The sequence below is a fragment of the Podarcis vaucheri genome (genome assembly GCF_965113315.1).
Source record: "Podarcis vaucheri genome assembly, chromosome: 12".
In the NCBI taxonomy this organism is placed as follows: Eukaryota; Metazoa; Chordata; class Lepidosauria; order Squamata; family Lacertidae; genus Podarcis; species Podarcis vaucheri.
Window position 1 is genome coordinate 61,358,718 of NC_138750.1, and position 17,049 is coordinate 61,375,766.

Genomic DNA, 17,049 nt, shown 5'->3' on the forward strand with positions numbered 1-17,049 from the left:
GACAGAAGCTACTACTATGCTAAGGTCCACTGTCCTGTGATATCATATATGAGTTTGTACTACTGACGAAGCCTAGGACGGCGAAACAAGGCTAATATTCTAGAAATCCTTGTCTTAAGACTCTGAAAGGATTCTGTGGAACTGCATTTTCACATGTATAGACCTTATTGGTGATTTAGAGCAGTGTTTCCCAACCTTTTTTGGGCAAAGGCACACTTGTTTCATGAAAAAAATCTCGAGGCACACCACCATTACAGCCTCGTGACGTCAGCGCGCAGCGTCACGCCGGGAGGGACGCACGAAAGTGTAAGTTTCAATTTCCCCCCCCCCTTGCCTTCCTTCTGTGCCAACCGCCAAAAAGCCAAGAATCGCGGGACCGCCAGCGGAGGGGGGGAGGGCGAGCGGAGGCAGCGGCGAGCCCCGTTCCTCCCCATTCTGTGCAAGGAGCGCGAACAGGTGTGAGAAGGGGGTCAAACCTGCGGGCCGGCGCCAGGGAACCTCCAAGCTTTGGGGTGGGGGGGGGAGGAGGCAGCAAAGCGAGGCAGGAAGGAGAGCGCGGCTTGGCTGGGTGAGCTTTGGCAGGGGCAGGGAATGAGAGCCGCGAGGCGGGCGCTGCGGACGGAGGCGCTGCCCGCCGAGCTCGCAGGCAGCCAGACGGCGAGAGCCCCGCGCTGGGCGGCCTCTCCTTGCCGCCGCCGCCCCGCCTCTCGCCGCCCGACTCGCCCGCCTCCCTCCGGGGACGGCGCCCCAATCGAAAATTTGACTTTAAAAAAAATATCTTTCGAATTTTTTAATTTTTCCCGCGGCACACCAGGCAACATCTCGCGGCACACTAGTGTGCCGCGGAACAGTGGTTGAAAAACACTGATTTAGAGAATGAACTGATCCACTGGGTCTTCTACTTTTTTTCGTTGAACTTTATGAGCTACTTCTGTTGAAATCTACAATTCAACACAATGAATAGTATATATTATTTTTTCAAACGTACAGCCGGTTACGTCTTGTGTGTTTATTGGATGTTTCACATAACCAGAGGTTTGTTGTTGTTTTGCGCACATAAACAGAGTTAAGGCACATCTAGCTCATTCGGTAGTGCAGAAGACTCTTTAATTCCAGGGTTGTGGGTTCGAATCCCGCGTGGGGCAAAGGATTCCAGTATTCCAGGGGGTTGGACTAGATTATCCTTTCGGTCCCTTCCAACCCAACAATTTGAGGATTCTGTCCTCTTCCCACCCTCGTCTTAAATGTTTCCGTGTCAGTATTTACATACACACACGTTGAAAGCAGGAAGCACACACTCGTTGAGACTTCACTTCTACAGAGCCAGGAAAGGGAGGTGGACCCTGAAGAACCAGAATATTAACATTTTAACAAGGCTACTGGTAAAAAAAAACAGGGAGCGTGATTCGTAAGGACATTCAGCAGAAGATTAGGACAATCCACGGACAGCATGGAACAGAGGAAACTGCCTGGAACCGAGTCAGAACATTTGACCCATCTAGATTAATACTGTCTACACAGGTTGGCAGCAGCTCTCAAGCTTTTTTAGGCAAGGGTCTCTCTGAGCCCCGCCAGCGGTGGGTCTTTTTGTATGGAAATCTTCAACGCTGAGCTACATGCCTTCCCCAATATTTTCTTTTAAAACTCCATTCCTTGATGCTAAACTCAGCAACTCTTATGCGGCTTATATGGAGGCAAACGGTGCGCTAAAGGAACTCCCTAAGCCAGGAGCAGTTTATAATAATAATAAAAACAATAAAATGTTATTTATATCCCACCCTCCCCAGCCGAAGCCGGGCTCAGAGCGGCTCACAACAGTAAAAGTAATACAGCATTCTAAAACCAATTCATTCTAAAATCAATTCAGAATCAAATTAATGCAAACCATTGGGCTAGAGTTCTAGGAGGATTACAGAAGGAGGGGGTCAGGCTGTGCCTTGGCCAAAGGTTTGGTGGAACAGCTCTGTCTTTTGGAAAGATGTCAAGTCCCGCAGGGCCCTAGTCTCTTGGGACAGAGCATTCCACCAGATCGGGGCCACAGCCGAAAAGGCCCTGGCTCTGGTTGAGGCCAGCCTAACCTCCCTGTGGCCCGGGATCTCCAAGATGTTTTTGTTTGAAGACCGTAAGGTCCTCCATGGGACATACCAGGAGAGGCGGTCCCGTAGGTACGAATAGGGCTTTAAAGGTTAAAACCAGCACCTTGAACCTGATCCTGTACTCCACCGGGAGCCAGTGCAGCTGGTAGAGAACTGGGTGAATGTGATCCCGTGGCGAAGACCCCGTAAGGAGTCTCGCCGTGGCATTCTGCACCCGCTGGAGTTTTTGGGTCAGTCTCAAGGGCAGCCCCACGTGGAGTTTACCCCTAGTATCCACACCAGGCTGTTGCAGCTCCTCTCCCCAGCAATTATTCCATCTTTTTCAGGATCCCAAAGATTTTGGCAGTCAAAAGGAAACAGCTAAAATCTCCCTGCCCAGCTCAGTGCCCTATGGGGATACAAATCGCCACCTCTCGTCATCAGATTTGGGGAGACGGGTGATGAACCCAATTCATGCACAGGTCAACGGAGGGTGGGGTAGGGCAGTTGGGTTGTGTGTGTGAATCATTGGGGGGGGCAACGGACCACTCCCCAAAGCTAGGTCAAGGACGAATGTGGTCCTTCAGCCAATTTACCACTACTACTACTACTACTACTACTACTACTACTACTACTACTAGTATTATTATTATTGGGACGTAGGTGGCGCTGTGGGTTAAACCACAGAGCCTAGGACTTGCCGATCAGAAGGTCGGCGGTTCGAATCCCTGCGACAGGGTGAGCTCCCGTTGCTCGGTCCCTGCTCCTGCCAACCTAGCAGTTCGGAAGCACGTCAAAGTGCAAGTAGATAAATAGATACCGCTCCGGCGGGAAGGTAAACGGTGTTTCCGTGCACTGCTCTGGTTCGCCAGAAGCGGCTTAGTCCTGCTGGCCACATGACCCAGAAGCTGTACGCCGGCTCCCTCGGCCAATAAAGCGAGATGAGCGCCGCAACCCCAGAGTCGGTCATGACTGGACCTAATGGTCAGGGGTGCCTTTACCTTTCACTACTACTTCTATTATTATTATTATTAATTATTATTATTTTGTATTACTTATTAAATTGATATACCTCCCTTCATCCAAGGATCACAGGGTGGTTTTACAAGTCAGCTACTCCCGCTGTAAAATCGCTCTTAGAAGCTACGTAATTCAACCCAGGAGTTCAGTTTTATAGCGGTGCTGTATTTTCACTAATCCAGAAGAGAGACACCGGTATCAGTAAAAGTCTAAGGGGTTTATTACACATACTATTATGAGGAAAATTCAGACGGTATATATATGCGTCACATGAGACATTCATCATTTTAATTATCTACAGCCTTTTCACATGGGTGGGTTGTTTTAATTTAGTTTGGGTGCGTTGTTTTTAAAGAGAATTGCCTTTTGCATTTATATATTTTAACGCCGGTTGGTTGGTTGGTTGGTTGGTTTCTTGCTTAACGTATTGTAAGTCACTTTGAATTGCTGTGGCAAAAAGAAAGAAAAGAAAACATGACTCATAAATTTAACAAATAACAACCGGCTAGAATACCTGGAAAAATCTTCCCCGTTGGAAGATGCACTGGACAAAGAAAAAGGTCAGATACATTTGATTCCTTCCATGATCGCACTGTAGGAAGAACCCGGCCGCAGGATCAAGCCAAAGGCCAACCTAGATTCGCATTCTGTGCCCGACGCAGCTAACCAGGTACCTATGGGGAAAACTCATAAGCTGTTTTCCAGCAGTTGCAATTTGTGTTCAGAGGCAAACCACCTCCAATACTAGGAAGAACAACTCCACTGGGAGAAGACAGCTTCCTTTGTTCCATAATAATAATAATAATAATAATAATAATTTATTGTTTATACCCTGCCCATCTGGCTGAGTTTCCCCAGCCACTCTGGGTGGCTTCCAACAAAGACCCAAAATTCACTAAAATGTGACACATTAAAAACTTCCCTGATGTCTTCTGAATGTCAGGTAGTTGTTTATCTCTTTGACATCTGATGAGAGGGCGTTCCACAAGGCGGGCGCCACCACCGAGAAGGCCCTCTGCCTGGTTCCCTGTAGCTTTGCTTCTCGCAATGAGGGAACCGCCAGAAGGCCCTCGGCGCTGGACCTCAGTGTCTGGGCTGAACGATGGGGGTGGAGACGCTCCTTCAGATATACTGGACCGAGGCTGTTTAGGGCTTGAAAGGTCAGCACCAACACTTTGAATTGTGCTCGGAAACGCCCTGGGAGCCAATGTAGGTCTTTCAAGACCGGAGTTATGAGGTCTCAGCAGCTGCTCCCAGTCACCAGTTTAGCTACCGCATTCTGGATTAATTGTAGTTTCTGGGTCACCTTCAAAGGTAGCCCCACATAGAGTGCGTTGCAGTAGTCCAAGCGGGAGATAACCAGAGCATGCACAGTTAACCCATTCAGGATCAGAATCTCAGCTAAAGCATGCAACCTCTGCTTAAAAACCTCCAAAGAGCGTCCCCAACTTCCTGAGGGAGACTGTTCCACTGTCGAACAGCTCTTACCATCAGAAATTTCTTCCTGAAGCTTAGACGCAATCTGCTTTCTTGCAACTCGAAGCCATGGTTTCGATTTCTACCCTCCAGGAGTAGGAGAAAACAAGCTTGCTCCATCGACTGATCTAGCCTCAGGAAAGGTTCCGCGGTCAAACCCTGACCCAACGCCTAGTTTTCAGCAAGAGGGTAGAAGTCTATGTCTGGCTATTTCAGTTATACGAGACCCCATCTGTGGTCTGATGTGGTACAACCCAGACGCAGCCTTACCAACTCAGTGAGAACTAAGCCTAAACCGCCTCACGGTGACACAGGTAGATAAGTCTCCTACTCGTGATCTTCCATGGGGTTTGTAACGCTTCCCACAGATCCTGTTTTTAGGCCTCCACTTCTTCAAAGTGGACCATCTTTGTTCTTCTGCACCTGCAAGTTTATGGGTACCACTTGAGAGAAGCCTGAAAAGCGTTTTTCGAATCTCCAGGGGCCACCGGGCAATTGCTATGCACCCAGCTAAGGCACCTAAAATCTCTCCCCCACCCTCTCTCTCCTTCAAAATATCCTCCAATTACGGAAGACGTGATCTAAGCATACTAGCAGCCCATAATTTTCTCAGAATCTGTCCACTCAGCATTCCACAGACTCCTCTCATGTAAACACCACTTGCTGTGTGAACATGAAACACCCCCTTGCCTTGAATACCATCAGTTGGAAACTTTGCTCCCTGGAAAAACAGGCTTAAGGATTATCATTAAAGTTTACGCCATAATAAAATCTGGGAGTCTTCAAGATGCCACAAGTCGCTTTCTAATTTCTCCTGCAACAGACCAACCCTCCTGGATTTTCTTCTTCTTCAGGATTCCCATAATATTTTGCCACTTTTTTAAAAGGTCAGCAAACTATGGTCTTGGTATGTCATACGTGCCCATTCATGCTAATTTTCACCACAAAGGTTTTCACAGGCTCCAGTGATCTCGCAATTTTTCTACATGGGACTGTATACAAAGGCCAAGAGCACAGTTTCCTCTAGAAAAGAATCACGGCAAATTATTTTCTGGTATGGTTGCCAATGTTCTGATAGCCAGGACAAATTAATTCACGCGCCTGGTATGACACCCAGCCTTCCACAGGCAGAACCGAAACATACATTTAAAGCACCTTCATAGCGCATGGCTTGCCCCCAAATAGTCCTGGGAATTGTAGTTTGATACAGGTGTTGGGAATTGTAGCTCTGGGGTGAGTAACTAGAATTCCCAGGATTCGTTGGGCAATGACATGTACTTTAGATGTGCATTGAAGGTGTTTTAAATACAAGGTGTATGCGGCAGCTAGACTGGTGACTGGGAGTGGCCACCGAGACCACATAACACCGGTCTTGAAAGACCTACATTGGCTCCCAGGACATTTCCAAGCACGATTCAAAGTGTTGGTGCTGACCTCTAAAGCCCGAAACGGCCTCGGTCCAGTATACCTGAAGGAGCATCTCCACCCCCATCGTTCTGCCTGGACACTGAGGTCCAGCGCCGAGGGCCTTCTGGCGGTTCCCTCATTGCGAGAAGCAAAGCTACAGGGAACCAGGCAGAGGGCCTTCTCGGTGGTGGCGCCCGCCCTGTGCAACACCCTCCCAGCAGATGTTAAGGAAATGAGCAACTATTTTACTTTTAGACAACTGAAGGCGGCCCTGTTTAGGGATGTTTTTAATGTTTGGTGCTGTCTTGTTTTTAATATTTGGTTGGAAGCCGCCCAGAGTGGCTGGGGAAACCCAGCCAGATGGGTGGGGTATAAATAATAAATTTAATATTATTATAGGACTGCCTCTCCCGATATGAACCGACCCGGACCCTGCATGTGTCATCCGATACCCTTCTCTGTGTCCCCTATCCCCAAGAGGTTTAGTGGGTGACAACACGAAAAAAGGCCTTTCCTACGCCCCACAAATAACTCAGAGATGCATTTTAAATAAAAGGACACATTCTGCTCATGTAAAAACACGCTGATTCCCGGACCGTCCGTGGGCTGGATTTAGATGGCGATTGGGCCGCATCCGGCCCACGGACCTTAGGTTGCCTACCTCGGATCTATGCAGAATTGGCCACGCTAACAGCAAAAAATGGAAGCCTTTTTCGGAACATTTAAAGAAATGTTATAGCATGATAAATTTGCGAGCAGAATTTGAACTATAAGAGGAAGAAGACAGGGTGCGGCAAGGGGGAGAAATTAAAAACACCAGGAGGTGTCTTTATGTTTGGGAGTGTATATGTGATTTTATAAAAAATAATAATAAAACGTTTAGAAATCGAATAAATAATAAGAATAAAAAAGACCCAGCAATTGACATACCACATATGAAAAAACAATCTTTTTATATGCAACAACAGCTGCCAGGGTAGTGATTGCTACTAAATGGGAATCTCAGGACATACCAAGAAACGAAGAGTGGATTTGTAAATTAAGTGAGTATATAGAATTGGCAAAATTATAATATATCAATGAAATCAAAAGTTAAGAATGGAGTGGAAGTCTTTCGAAGATTACATGTCAAAACATTGTTCTAAAAATGACATGTTAATAGGCTTAGAATAAAAAATGTAAGCAATAACAAAACAAATAAAGAAGGAAAAACCAGAATTTAACAAAAATAATTCATTATAGAATGCAAGGAGAAACAGGTGGAAAGAAATATAAAGAAGTCGAATTGCTGTGAGGGTGGGTGGTGGGTTTTATAATTAAGTGTATAATTGTGCAGCTGTTGTAATTTAGATATTCTAGTTTATGTGAGGGAATCCTTGGGAATTTTGGTTATTTGTTGATTTTCAATAAAGATCTTTCTTTGAAAATATTAAAAAAAGACCCTGATGGACTACATGGAATTGGCAGAAATGACTGGTAGAATCCGAGACCAGGGAGAAGAGTCGGTGGAAGAAGATTGGAAGAAATTTAAAGACTATTTACATAAGTATTGCAAAATTAATGAATGTTAGAATGATGTTTGATTGAAGTTAAGCGGTTTCTAGTTGTAATGATATAAAAGAATATGGAAAAACTGGATTTTTAAATAGGTAAAAATTTAATGTTATAATATATTAAGATCAGGATAATAAGGAGGGAAAGAAATTGCTGCATTAATTAAGTGAATTGGAATACAAAAAAGGGAGGTATGAGGAGGTCAGGGAAACAAGGATATGAATGTAAGATATGGAAAGGTTGATTTTTTATTTTGTCTTTTTTCTGTAAGTGTACTTATTTTTTTTATTCTGCATTTTCCTTTTATTCTTATTTTTGGTTTTTTACTTTTGTATTTCTTGTTTTCATGTAATTCCTTTTTCTGAAACTTTAATAAATATTTTATTTAAAAAAATTAAAAAAAGACCAAGCCGTTTTTACCTTATGAAGGTGGTCTTGCCGGTGGAATACTGACCCACGAGGAGGACCATGGGCTTGTTGTCAAAATCCGCATCTTCCAAGGCGGGCGAATGAAACTCGTGGAATTTGTAGTATTCTTCCAGAGGCAGCAGCTTGGTTTTGTAGAGTTTTTTCAGGCCCTCGCTCACCGTCTGGAACACCTCGGGGTCTTTCCTCCGCCGGTCGTCGTTGCCCAGCCAGCTGAACATCTTGCAAAGGGGGCCGAGGAGGAGATCCTGGGCTCCGGGGAGGAAATCTGCTCGCCGATGGATGGAAGGAGAGACGAGGAGCGGCAGGCGGAGCCGCCGGGGAAAGGGAATCGCCCGCTCGCAAAATGAAAAATCAAAAAATCAGGCCCTGAATATAAGGTGGGGAGGTAGAGGAAGGGGGGGAAAGGGATGGCAAGATCTCCAGATCCCTTGCAGGAAAAGATGTGCCCACGCGGTCCTGCTACCGGCTGCAGGGTGGGCTATTGCAAAAAATAAAAATGCAAGCACACACACACAAAAATCTGCTTTTGAAGGGCTGTTGCAACAAAATAAAATGAAAATGCAAGCCAAAAAATAAAAATGCAAGCACAAAAAACCCTGCTTTTGAAGGGCTGTTGCAACAAAATAAAATGAAAATGCAAGCCCCCCCAAAAATTGTTTTTGATTGCTAAATGCAAAAAATGAAAAAATGAAATGAAATAAAATGCAATGCAAAGAATGAAATGCAATGCAAAGAATGAAATGAAATGCAATGCAAAAAATAAAATGAAATGCAATGCAAAAAAATAAAATAAATAGGGGTTTGGTTTTTTTTGCTAAGAACTGCTTGCAAAGGCTTATTGGAAAATAAAAAAATGGCTGTTGCAACGCGCCAAGAGAGGAAAACTCCGATTTTCTAAGGCAATTTCTGCTCGAGGAGCTTGGCTTGGCGAGGGAAGGGCGAGGGCTGCCTCCGCAAAGGCGACTCCTTCAGCCGCAGGCGGCGTCGCGCAGCTGAATCGCAGCCGAGCAGCGGGGCTTTAAATGCCAACCTTCCAGGAAGTCGGGCCGGAAGCGGAAGCGGGCCCAAGTACTGGCGACGCCCTGAGGCGGGAGGGCGACCGCCAGGGAGAAACATGGCCGCGGGCGGAAGTTGCATTCTCTCTATGGCAATGCCTGGCCCCGCCCACGGAGCTGGCAGGGGCTGATGGGAGTTGGAGTCCCAAACACCTGGAGGCTGGGAGAGGACAGGGACAGGGATGGGAGGCTCTCTGGCCCTCCAGATGTTTGCTGGATGCAGACGCCCATCCAGGGCCGGATTTACGTATAAGCTGAACAAGCTATAGCTTAGGGCCCCACTCTCTTGGGGCACCCCAAAATTTTAAAGGAAAAAAATAACTGGATGTACATTTCCAAAATATAAGATAAAAAACAAATAAAATAAAGCCTACATACAGCAACAGTGTTTTGTGTTGCGTAGGCTCCTTAATAGCTTAATAATTATTTCACTATTAATATGTTGTTGTTGTTTAGTCGTTTAGTCGTGTCCGCCTCTTCGTGACCCCCTGGACCAGAGCACGCCAGGCACTCATGTCTTCCACTGCCTCCCGCAGTTTGGTCAAACTTATGTTCGTAACTTCGAGGACACTGTCCCACCATCTCGTCCTCTGTCGTCCCCTTCTCCTTGTGCCCTCCATCTTTCCCAACATCAGGGTCTTTTCCAGGGAGTCTTCTCTTCTCATGAGGTGGCCAAAGTCTTGGAGCCTCAGCTTCAGGATCTGTCCTTCCAGTGAGCACTCAGGGCTGATCTCCTGAAGAATGGATGCGTTTGATCTTCTTGCAGTCCATGGGACTCTCAAGAGTCTCCTCCAGCACCAGAATTCAAAAGCATCCACTCTTCGGCGATCAGCTTTCTTTATGGTCCAGCTCTCACTTCCATACATCACTACTGGGAAAACCAGAGCTTGAACTATACGGACCTTTGTCAGCAAGGTGATGTCTCTGCTTTTTTAAGACAACAGGCATCTGGAGACTACACTTCTGTTAATACAGCCCAGAATTGTATCTGCTACTTTTCCCTTATTGTGCATTTCCAGAAAGAAAGGTGAATAAGGGCCATTAAGTCTGCTTATTGTCTTTCTTCATATTTACATCACCACCAAGGACCTAGGTAAAAAAAAGAAAAGGCAACCAAACACTGCTAACCTTGTGTAGAAGATATATTTATTCACAGAAAGTATCCCTTCCCAATTGCCATTAAATAAATACAACACTCCGCAGCACATCAATGTCTCCTCACCAGTTTCCCTTCACCCAAATATGATGTCATTTTAACAGCCCTTTAAAAATCTATACAGCGTCCTTTGCGTTCCCAGTCTCCATAGCGAGTTGGTTCAGGTCCTTTGGGTCCGCCTCTCTCTTTCGTAACAGGATTGATGCCATCTGGAAATTCTGAAGAAGAAAGCACAGCAAAATGCAAATAAATAGGGAAGCTTTTAATGTTTGATGCATTGCTGCATTTTAATATTTTGTTGGAAGCTGCCCAGAGTGGCTGGGGAAGCCCAACCAGATGGGCAGGGTATAGATAATAAATTATTATTATATGATTATTATTATTATAAACCACCAGAGGGTTACTCTTGTGTCACATTCCTGGAGTCCTTTAAAGAGTTTTTACCTTTCTCCTTACGCAGGGGGCTACAAGGCAAGCCAGGTTAGCTGGGCACCTAGTTTCTCCAACTCCCCACCCTGGACACGACTCCCACCTGTGGCTCCTAGAAGCTGTCAGTATGTGACAGCGGCCACACCTGGGGAAATAGCTTCGGCTGGCTGGCTAAACCAGGTGAGGGTTGCCGATGGGTCTTAATCCCTTGGAAAGTCAGGGACCAGAGATTCACAGAAGATTGGAAGAAATATACGAACTATTTGAAGAGCAACTGTAATCAACAAATTGCGCTAGTAGGACTACAAGATGTTTTGCAAGGAGGAATATATGAAATATTGCAAAGAAGAGAAAGAAGAGAGCTATTAGTTATGATACTTAAATGTAATAGTGAAAGTAAGAAATGTAAATTAAGTGGAAAGATTGGGAAATTTCCAGATGTGATTGATGGAAGTAAAAAAAAAAGTATAAGATACAAAAGTATGTTTAATAATTGTTGAAAATGATATGCTAAAAAACATATATACTGTGTTTTCTGGCGTATAAGACTACTTTTTAACCCAGGAAAATCTTCTCAAAAGTCGGGGGTCGTCTTATACGCCGGCTACAGCAGCAGCTCCTGCAGCAACTCCCCACCAAAGGACAAAACGACAGCAAATTAAATCAGAGGACACCAAGCTCTCTAGATGAAGCAGAAATAAGCTTGAAAATTGGCTCCAGAAGCCCCCGGCCACTGGGAAGTGGAGCGGATTTCCAAGCCGGACTGGAGACTGGTTTTTTTAAAAGGGGACGGCAGAGGACGAGATGGTGGGACAGTGTTCTGGAAGCTGCGGGAGGCAGTGGAAGACAGGAGTGCCTGGGGTGTGCTGTGGTCCAGGGGGTCATGAAGAGTTGGACACGACTAAACAACAACAACATTGAAAATGGCTGGAGGAAGGGCCAAATAAATTCTGCTAAAGATCTTCATGCCCTTGGCAGCTGCCATTACTACCCAGTTTGAGAGGCATGGCATGTCAGAACTGGGTCTACCATTTCCCAAATGTTTGCATTTATATTTTACACCCACACATAAAATACTTACTTTCCAGTGGCTCCTTCTCTGCACTGGACTCTTCTGCCTCATCGAAACGACCCACGGGCAACTTTGCTTTCTTGAGCGGTTGCTTGGGAGGGATTTCAGGATTCCCTTCTGTGCTGAAGCAGGCACCTCCCGAAGCTCTGTGCAGCAACACAGACCCTACGATATACAAACAGGAAGTGAAGGTTCAGAAGGGCGTTCTTAGAATACCTGCACTTTCCATTTGCTTAAATCAGCCTGGAAAAACAAGCGACTGCCCAACAGTTTGACTTCGGCCCCAAAGGCAAACTCATCCATTGTATCCAGAGACAGACAGAAGCCAATCAACCGAGCGATGTATTAAGAAACTCCTATACAAACCTGGAAAGGAAAGGGAGAGAGCACTGAAGCCTAAAATGACATTAAGCAATAATAACACCCATATGAAAGCTTGCCGGCGTGTTAATCTAGACCAGGGGTCAGCAACGTGCGGCCTAGGGGCCGGAAGCAGCCCATGGAGGCTGTTCAAAAGACCCACAAGCCGCCCCAGAACCAAGCCGCAGCGCAGCGCAGTGACTCTCTTCTGCGGCTCCGGAAATCACTTCTGCAGATATGCATATTGTATGCAGGTTACTTCCTGTAAAATGAATAACACCAAGGCTTTGAGGCTGAAGGCCTGCATGGAATATCCACCATGTCACAGTTGCCGGAGTAGGTATGAATAAATGGGTTGCACTTGCAAGTTTATCTGCTTTTTTTTTGTTTTATCTCAGTAGAAAGTAATTATTATTATTTTCTAAATTTGTATACCACCCTTCGTTCGTATATCTCAGAGTGGTTCACAACATAAAAATGCAGTATAAAAAGCACAAAATGCATGAGTAGAAAGAATTTTGAATGTTCCGGTGCAGAACGATAACTAGGTCTTAAGACTTCCTCCAGCCTTATTTCATCTGCTCTCTGTAGAAGCCAAAAAAACCATGCGCTGCCTATTCCTCTGACAGTTCAGACTGCAGTCAAACAGCACCAAATACAAAATACTAAACAGTGCGGTACGGGGACTCTCTTCCGCAGCTCCGGAAATCACTTCTGCACCTGAGGAGAAACTGGAAATCGCTTCTGCGCATGCCCAGATGCCACAAATCACTTCTGCGCAGGCATGATTTTCGGTGTCTGGGCATGCACAGAAGTGAGTTCCAGCGCCACAGACATGTGCAGACGTGATTTCCAGCATCGCGCTGCGCCGGTCTGACCCATGGAGGCTCTCCACGGAAGTGATCCGGCCAAGGCAAGGTAAACCTTGCTAACCGCTGATCTAGACCAGCTGTTCCTAACTGGATGTCCTACAGATGTTTTGGACTACAACTCCCATCAGCCCCAGCCGGTCATCATCCAAAACATCTGGAGAAAAACATCTTGGGGAAAAGCTGGCCTAGACAGCTATGAGCAAGTCATTCTAAAGTGTGTGGATAAAGCATTCAGGAACAGAACTCTGAATAAGTGAAGTTCCCTGACAAACACAGGCAAATGAATTGTATGCGTTCATCTTTGCAAAGGAAACACTTGTGCGCATTCTGTTGTGCTTTTCAGGGGGCAAAAGGCAGAAATCCTCTGCCTTGTATTCACGTTGAGGAGAAAGCTACCTGGTAGCCATTTTGCTCACAACACTTCCTCCAATTTCCAAAAGCGGCCCCTATTTAGTTGTTTAAATGTAATATGGCTTATGAAAACTGTTTAGCAGAAATTGTTTCAAAGCAAAATTCAGATATTATTTTTTTCGCCTGAATACTGAGAGGATAGGGAGCTGACCATTAGGTCCACCTGTCCCAGGATGATCTGTTCCAGCCTTTGCCAATGTGGTGCCCTCCAGGAGATGCTGCCCTGCCCGTCAGCTGTGTAGGGATGATCGCGGGGTCCGGAGGGAGGACACTCCCCACCCGCAGGCAGCCTCAGTCTGCCTGCACGTGTGACCTTGGATGTGGGGCACACTTCCCCCCCCCTCAGACAAGCCGCAGCTGTCTGAACATCGTGCCCACTGTCTAACCTTTTGCAGTCTCAGTAGTCTATGGTGCCCTGTCTGTAACCTTTTGTCTCCTTCGTCATACACTGTGCAAGGGGGAAATGACGCGGTGGAAACAGGTGCCAAAATAACTTTGTACCACCCCACCATCGCATAATTGGAATATGTGTAAAGGGCACAGCCCAAAATGTATCTGCCTGGTTTGCATATTTATGTCAATAAAAGGAGGCTCCACAGAGCTGGCCGGCAGCTTGCTTGCAGCTCACCTGTGCGCAGCTCACCTGCATTATCAACTCCTGCCTCATGTCCATCACTTTAAGCTGCAGCCAGCACAACCCATCTATTCCAACTGGTAGCAGATATCCAAGGTCTCAGGGAGTGTCTTTCCCAACCTAACCTACTTACTCTTAAAAAGAGAGGTCTGAGATTGAGTTGAGGCCCAGCTTTAGCCCATGAGCCCTTTCATCATGAATGAATGAATGAATGTGGAAAATAATAATAATAATAATAATAATAATAATAATAATAATAATATGGAATAAAGCAGCTACTGCCTGATACCACATGCACAGTCGCCAACCTGAGTAGACCATCAGCACTCAGTCCTAAGAGTGCATAGAAAGAGTGGAAAAACACCACTGGGTTTCACATTTTATGACCCAGCTGGGTTCACCAACAAGAGAGTATAAAGGAGAGCATATCTACAGTCAGTGACCATAGATATGCAATTACAGGAAGTTACAAAAAGGAGAGCCATTCGCACAGCCAAACTTATGCAATGCAGAACAAAAATAGCCAAGTACTTTCTTGAGAACAGAGGCGTTACCACTATAAGGACAGCTTGCTAAAGAGGGGCAGCTATTCTGAATTTCCCCAGAATTCCTGTGAATTTGGATGCTGTTGGTCAGAACGCTGCGGCAGGTCTGGATTTGAAATCTACATGACTCTGAAAACATCACAGGTCTCCCAAGCTGAGCTGTCACCATTTGGATCCTGTCCGCTGCCTTGTGCTTTTAACAAACTGCACCTGTGTCACATTTTTTAAAAATGGGTGCATATTTCCCCTTCGCTTCACGAGCACCCGGGGAAAACATTGATTTCCACCGGTTCCCACACAGAATGCAAGGAGTGCTGCTGTTTGAATGAGCAGGATCTCAGGGGCATTTGTCGGACCCCCTCCTTTGGTAATCCTCATAGACCTCTAGCCCAATGGTTGCCATTAATTTGATTCTGAATTGATTTTAGAATGAATTGATTTTAGAACGGATTTCAATTCATTGATTGTGATTTTATGTAAACTGTGTTACTTTTACTGTTGTTAGCCGCTCTGAGCCCAGCTTCAGTTGGGGAGGGCGGGATATACAGTGGTGCCCCGCAAGACGAATGCCTCGCAAGACGGAAAACCCGCTAGACGAAAGAGTTTTCCGTTTTGGAGGTGCTTCGCAAAATGAATCTCCTATGGGCTTGCTTCGCAAGACGACAATGTCTTGCGAGTTCCTGCTGGTTTTTTTCCCTCCCCCCTCTTTTTTCTAAGCCACTAAGCTGCTTATCAGCTGATCCGATCAGCAGATAAGCCGCTAAAAGCCGCTAATAGCGCTAATCCGTCAATGGGCTTGCTTCGTAAGACGAAAAAACCGCTAGACGAAGAGAATCACAGAACGGATTCTTTTCGTCTTGCGAGGCACCACTGTAAATAAAAATGATGATGATGATGATGATTACAGTGGTACCTCGGGTTACATTCGCTTCAGGTGACATACGCTTCAGGTTACAGACTCCGCTAACCCAGAAATTTTGCCTCGGGTTAAGAACTTTGCTTCAGGATAAGAACAGAAATCGTTCTTCAGCGGCGCGGCAGCAGAAGGCTCCATTAGCTAAAGTGGTGCTTCTGGTTAAGAACAGTTTCAGGTTAAGAACAGACCTCCGGAACGAATTACCGGTAAGTACTTAACCCGAGGTACCACTGTATTATTATTATTATTATTATTATTATTATTATTTTATCACACTATTCAAGGGGATGTCCTAACATAGCTATCAGCTTTCAGATTTGAAAATAAGGGATCAGCAGCCTCGAAAATAAGGGATCAGCAGCCTCACCTGCCCTGGGGACAGTCTACGGGATATCTAACAATCCGGGATAGCAGCAGGAAACGGCGCTGGAATTAGGGAATTTCCCGCAAAAAAAGGGAAGGTTGACAGCTATGTGTCCTAGCAAAGCGGCAACCTAACCGCTATAATAAACGAGGCAACTTATAACAAGCGGTGGGTGGGAAACACCACAGTTTTAAGCCTGGGGGCATGTTGAAGCAGCCCAAACCCAAAATAAATTATCATTATTACTATTACTCCTATTATTATTGAGAGCAGTCGTAAGAATAGTAACATCAGCACAGAAGCAGACAAAGACAGGCTGGTACAATGACAACCTGGCAGAAATATGTAGGCCTATCACCATTTTTGCGGCCCAGTTCAAACCAGTTCCCGCCCTGCAAAAAAGCACCCCAGTTCAAAACTGGGAGGGATGAGCAGAGGCTAGCAGTGGTTCTCAAGCTGTGGGTCCCCAGATGTTGTTGGACTACAACTCCCATCATCCCTGAGCTCTGGCCTTGCTAGTTAGGGGTGATGGGAGTTGTAGTTCAACAACATCTTGGGGACCCACAGCTTGAGAAAGGCTGGACCTGCTGGCCTCCCAGATGTTGCACTACAACTCCCATCACCCCCCGGGAACCGCTCGTTGGCCGCGGGGGCTGACGGGAGCCGGCGCTTCGCGAAAGCCTTCGAAGGGCGCCATCTTGTCCACCTCCTCCCCTCCCCCGGACTCCAATTCCCAGCATCCCTCGCCATAGGTTCCTCCCGCGGGGCCTGATGGGAGTTGGAGTCCTCCACCCCCTTGGAGGCTCACGCATATTGCCCGAGGCGAGGCCTAGCTCGGCCGAGGCGCCGGGCTTGCGTGGCTGGGTTCGGCTTACTGGAGGCAAGGGAAGAGCGGCCCAGCTGGAGCGGCAGCTTCAAGGCCATTTCGGAGGCACGAGCAGCGGCGGCAGCAGCAGCCCCGGCTTGGAAGCAAGCGAGCGGGAAAGGGGGGGCGGGACTCGGGAGGGAAGCGCCGCCTCCGCCCCGCCCCTTTTCTGCGTCATAGTCGGGGGCGCGCACGGTCCCCGTCCCGCGCCTGCCTTTCCTGTAGTTATTTCCTTGTACAGTATTGACATACCAGGGAGCTGAAATGCAACCAAATGCATTTATTTTAATTGCAATTATTAAATTAATTAATAAGCTAAAGAACAATTAATTATACTGTAATGCAATTAAAATAAATACATTAAATAAATACAATAAATTAAAATAAATACATAAAATACACCGTTATT

General features: G+C 46.2%; 2 protein-coding genes across 3 annotated transcripts in view; both read right to left on the reverse strand.

Moving 5' to 3' along the window:
* LOC309514942 (EH domain-containing protein 3) overlaps positions 1-8,440 on the reverse strand; it is a 32,937-nt gene extending 24,497 nt beyond the window's left edge. Inside the window, exon 1 of the mRNA XM_082192467.1 lies at positions 7,953-8,440. Within this exon, the coding sequence (XP_082048593.1) occupies positions 7,953-8,179 (227 nt within the window). The 5' untranslated portion in view covers positions 8,180-8,440. The remainder of the gene's footprint in view (positions 1-7,952) is intronic.
* A 1,705-nt stretch (positions 8,441-10,145) lies between these two features.
* Positions 10,146-16,795, reverse strand: SDHAF4 (succinate dehydrogenase complex assembly factor 4). Of its 2 annotated transcripts, none has more exons than XM_082192678.1 (3): positions 16,651-16,795; positions 11,683-11,838; positions 10,146-10,390 (listed from the first exon to the last, which is right to left on the reverse strand). In XM_082192678.1, exons 1-3 carry the CDS (start codon positions 16,697-16,699, stop codon positions 10,281-10,283), a joined length of 315 nt encoding a protein of 104 aa, XP_082048804.1. In that variant the 5' UTR covers positions 16,700-16,795; the 3' UTR covers positions 10,146-10,280. The 2 variants fall into 2 exon arrangements, with proteins under 2 accessions (XP_082048804.1, XP_082048803.1); XM_082192677.1 differs by lacking the exon at positions 16,651-16,795 and adding an exon at positions 16,134-16,309.
* Between the last annotated feature and the right edge of the window lie 254 nt (positions 16,796-17,049).

What these genes read in the sequence shown, in the direction of transcription:
- SDHAF4 (XM_082192677.1), bottom strand. Translation starts at nt 16,272, where the DNA reads ATGATGGGAGTTGTAGTCCAACAACATCTGGGGACCCACAGCTTGAGA. An exon ending in TGAACTGGGCCGCAAAAATG is followed by an intron (nt 11,839 to 16,133) that starts GTGATAGGCCTA and finishes TGTATATCGTAG; the next exon opens with GGTCTGTGTTGCTGCACAGA. An exon ending in AGAGAAGGAGCCACTGGAAA is followed by an intron (nt 10,391 to 11,682) that starts GTAAGTATTTTA and finishes TTTCTTCTTCAG; the next exon opens with AATTTCCAGATGGCATCAAT.